The 4,648-nt window shown below is 45.3% G+C and overlaps 1 protein-coding gene across 1 annotated transcript; it reads left to right on the top strand.

Annotated features, from left to right (window-relative positions):
• The first annotated feature begins 2,861 nt into the window (after positions 1 to 2,861).
• On the top strand, positions 2,862 to 3,714 carry LOC121564546 (stromal membrane-associated protein 1-like). The gene is made up of 2 exons (XM_045218133.1): positions 2,862 to 3,213; positions 3,497 to 3,714. Exons 1-2 carry the CDS (start codon positions 2,863 to 2,865, stop codon positions 3,629 to 3,631), a joined length of 486 nt encoding a protein of 161 aa, XP_045074068.1. The 5' UTR covers position 2,862; the 3' UTR covers positions 3,632 to 3,714.
• The last annotated feature ends 934 nt before the right edge of the window (positions 3,715 to 4,648 follow it).

Here is a 4,648-nt window from a genome sequence, read left to right as displayed (position 1 = left end):
GAGGTGTACGAAGGCCTCGACGGAGTCGTGGCAATTGTGGATGACATCCTTGTCTATGGTCGAACCAAAGAGGAACACGACAGAAACCTCAACGCGATGCTCCAGAGTACTGCACAGGTGACACCAACGGACAGGCGGACAATAACACACAAACTAACGAAAACAACACAGGAAACTTATAGGGCACATAATCAGACCCAAACGGACACAGGTGATACAGACAGACCCAACCAAACGAACATCGAAACATTCAACGGTGGCAGCTAGTACTCCGGGGACGACGAACGCCGAAGCCTGCCCGAGCAAGGAGGAGGAGCAGTCTCGGCAGAATTCGTGACAAGAATAATAGTAGAGTGATTTATTTCAGCTTTTATTTATTTCATCACATTCCCAGTGGGTCAGAAGTTTACATACACTCAATTATTTGGTAGCATTGCCTTTAAATTGTTTAACTTGGGTCAAACGTTTCGGGTAGCCTTCCACAAGCTTCCCACAATAAGTTGGGTGAATTTTGGCCCATTCCTCCTGACGGAGCTGGTGTAACTGAGTCAGGTTTGTAGGCCTCCTTGCTCGCACACGCCTTTTCAGTTCTGTCCACATGTTCTGTAGGATTGAGGTCAGGGCTTTGCGATGGCCATTCCAATACCTTGACTTTGTTCTCCTTAAGCCATTTTGCCACAACATTTTGCCACAAATGGAAGTTTGTCCATTTGGAAGACTCATTTGCGACCAAGCTTTAACTTCCTGACTGATGTCTTGAGATATTGCTTCAAAATATCCACATCAATTTCCTTCCTCATGATGCCATCTATTTTGTGAAGTGCACCAGTCCCTCCTGCAGCAAAGCACCCCCACAGCATGATGCTGCCACCCCCGTGCTTCACGGTTGGGATGGTGTTTTTCAGCTTGCAAGCCACCCCATTTTTCCTCCAAACATAACGATGGTCATTATGGCCAAACAGTTCTATTTTTGTTTCATCAGACCAGAGGACATTTCTCTAAAAAGTATGATCTTTGTCCCCATGTGCAGTTGCATACCGTAGTCTGGCTTTTTTATGGTGGTTTTGGAGCGGTGGCATCTTCCTTGGTGAGCGGCCTTTCAGGTTATGTCGATATAGGACTTGTTTTACTGTGGATATAGATACTTTTGTACCTGTTTCCTCCAGCATCTTCACAAGGTCCTTTGCTGTTGTTCTGGGATTGATTTGCACTTTTCGCACCAAAGTATGTTCATCTTTAGGAGACAGAACGCGTCTCTTTCCTGAGCAGTATGACGGCTGCGTGGTCCCATGGTGTTTATACTTGCGTACTATTGTTTGTACAGATGAACGTGGTACTTTCAGGCGTTTGGAAATTGCTCCCAAGGATGAACCAGACTTGTGGAGGTCTACAATTTTTTTCTGACGTCTTGGCTGATTTTCTTTTGATTTTCCCATGATGTCAAGCAAAGAGGCACTGAGTTTGAAGGTAGGCCTTGAAATACATCCACAGGTACACCTCCAGTTGACGCAAATGATGTCAATTAGCCTATCAGAAGCTTCTAAAGCCATGAGATAATTTTCTGGAATTTTCCAAGCTGTTTAAAGGCACAGTCAACTTAGTGTATGTAAACTTCTGACCCACTGGAATTGTGATACAGTGAATTATAAGTGAAATAATCTGTCCGTAAACAATTGTTGGAAAAATTACTTGTGTCATGCACAAAGTAGATGTCCTAACCTACTTGCCAAAACAATAGTTTGTTGAGAAGAAATTTGTGGAGTGGTTGAAAAACAAGTTTTAATGACTCCAACCTAAGTGTATGTAAACTTCAGACTACAACTGTATATATATATATATATATATCCATCCATGCATGCAGGCCAGTGCATGTTAGCGTGAGAGAAGTTTGAAGATCAAGAGACTGAATATGGTTAGCGACTTTTCTTACGTAGTTCTTACAGTTTTTGCTTCCTTCTTCCAGGCTAACTCCAGTACCCCAGCCAGCACTCCAACACAACCCCCAGCAGCAACCCCATCCTCAGGCTCTACCCAGGGAGACCTGGACCTGTTCAGTGAGACTGGTGGTGGAGTTGGCATTAAGGGGGAGGACACCGGGGCCAAGAAACACCTCTCCAAGGACTCCATCCTGTCCCTGTATGGGAACACCAGTATGCCTCAGATGCCCCAGCACCAGCAGGCCCCGCCTGGTAAGGAGAAATACAGACAAGCGTACACATGCACATACTGTACACTCATGCAGGGCTCTACACTGACCTTTTTTACAAGGAGCACATGTGCGCCTAAGTTGAAAAATGTAGGAGCACACAAAGACATTTAGGAGCACAATGACAAATATGAGGTTAACAAGCCGTTTTCTTTATAGTAATGAATCTGTGCTCAGTGTATTCTCCATGGCACTCAGGGGCTTCGGTACAGTGAAGTAATCATTACAACAATTATCATCTGGGGGATTTTTTTTAAATCCAGGCGCACTTGTGCTCCTAAATTAATATTCCAGGTCGCACAGCAAAATATTTAGGCGCATATGCCAGTAAAATGGTCGCCCTGTCATGCATCATTTTGGGCATGTGCACGCAAACACAAGTGCATGCACACACACACACACTCACACACACACACCAACCAATAACACAGAGGTTGGAAATGGTCCCCAACTGGCTCTGGGCTATATAGTGTAAATACCAAACACTTCTAAAGAAGTCACCAACCAAGTTGTTCAGTCACTTTCCCACTCTCTCAGTATATCTGTGGCAAGCCGTCATAAAGGTTAACAGAACATTTTATTTTGAAAGAAAGACAAACTGTGCAACCCTGTTCTCAGTATTTCTCCTCTCTTTCTCCACTCCAGCTGGTATATAAATGAACCCCGCCCAGATGCAGTTACCAGTAGGCATCCCCCAGCAGCAGGTCCCCACTGGCTACCAGGCCTTTCCTGGCATGGGCACGGGCATGCCCCCCACCACCGTCATGGGTGCCATGATGGCTCAGAGCGGAGCCGCCATGATGGGACCCAACACAGGCATGATGGTTGGCATGACGATGCCCAACGGTTTCATGGGACAAGCGCCTGCGGCCGGGATGGTTGGCATGGCTCCGTGGATGATGGGGGTACCCCAGGGGGGGATGCCCGCGGGTATGGTGCCCGCTCAGGGCATGCAGGGGATGTATGCCGTCCAGCCTGGGCAGCAGGGCCAGTGGAACATGGGACAGGTATGGTAGTTATTTTGTTGTCTCGTTCTTTGGCATATTGGGGTTTTTCCCCTAGGAGTAAGCTTTGCATTTGAAGTATAAGATGGTTTAATGAGAGTACAAGATCAGTATCTTTGGGAGTTAACTTAATTAGGTAATGTTACCATATTGCCATAACTATCCAATTTTCTGGGATCGATATAGATGCATTGGGGTAAGGGGTTTGATTTTGTATTAGGCAATATTGTGTTTCCCTGACCCTGACACCTTTACCTTACTACTCGTCTCTCTCTTTCTTCCCCAGATGAACCAGCAGATGTCAGGGATGAGTCTGAACGGTGCCGGGGGGGGCATGGCCTTCGGTCAGCCTGCCTCCACCATGGGAGGCTGGGCCGCTTCACCCTCCGGTCAGACACTCAGCACACAGCTCTGGAAGTGACCCACCTGGAGGTCAAAGATCAGGGATTGGGGGTCAGGGCAGCGGAAGAGGGGGTCTCAACCAGGGTGTCCGAAATTCAACATCCAACCCCCCCAGCAACCTTACTATGAACTGATGCCCATTCTCCAACTGTTACTGACCACTCTCCAACATCAAGCTTATCTGTCTCTGTTCGCATACTGAAGAGATGCATCCTTTCTTCGGGTAAGCACAAATCCATTGGTGATTGGACAGGTGAAAGCAAGGTGACGGTCTTATTACTCTGACCGGCCCAACCAAATCAGATCAGTGATTACTGAAGTATTCAAATGGGGCACATCTCTCCCTCTCTTTGTCTCTTTCTGTCTATCTATCCCTCTGTCTTTCAGTCTCTCTTTTGTGAGTGAATTGGGCGTCATCATACATACACCATCATACGCAGGATGGCAGTCTGTGCCTGTTATGTGTTAGAAATCATAACTCTTTTAATTTTCCTTTTTTGGAGAAAAAATAATGAGCCCTGTAACACAACAATGACATCATCGACAACATATCGAAAAAGCTGCAGGACCAGTTACACAAGCTTTTATTGTATCATTATTATATAAAATTATTATAGAGAATTAAAGAATAGTATTTAAACTTTGGGAGAAGACATGGCTATCATTTCTGTGAATACTGCTCTCCTATGTACAGCTCTGTATAACCTTCTTTTAAAGTACCTGTGGTTCCCCTACAAAATAAAGTATGATAAACTGTGTCTGATGTGTGTTCTAGATTCTAGACTTCTGGGTTCTAGATTTAGCCATTAACAACATTCAAAGTCAATTCTACCAGAACACCTAAGAAGGTAAAGAAGTTTGCATTTAAAACATGTCTACTCCATGTATCTCTTTTTTCCAGGGGTAGGCTACAGACATGCAAATGTCAGGGTGGTATCATTCTTTAACCATCCTTTGCAGAGCTGGCAAGTTATATACACCACATTTACAGTATTACATAAGAGGGAAAATAGTCACGGGGAGACAAGAGCTCCCT

This window comes from Coregonus clupeaformis, unplaced genomic scaffold (genome assembly GCF_020615455.1).
Source record: "Coregonus clupeaformis isolate EN_2021a unplaced genomic scaffold, ASM2061545v1 scaf1393, whole genome shotgun sequence".
NCBI classification, from domain to species: Eukaryota; Metazoa; Chordata; class Actinopteri; order Salmoniformes; family Salmonidae; genus Coregonus; species Coregonus clupeaformis.
Note: the sequence above shows the minus strand (reverse complement) of the source record. Positions and strands in the feature narration are given on the sequence as shown.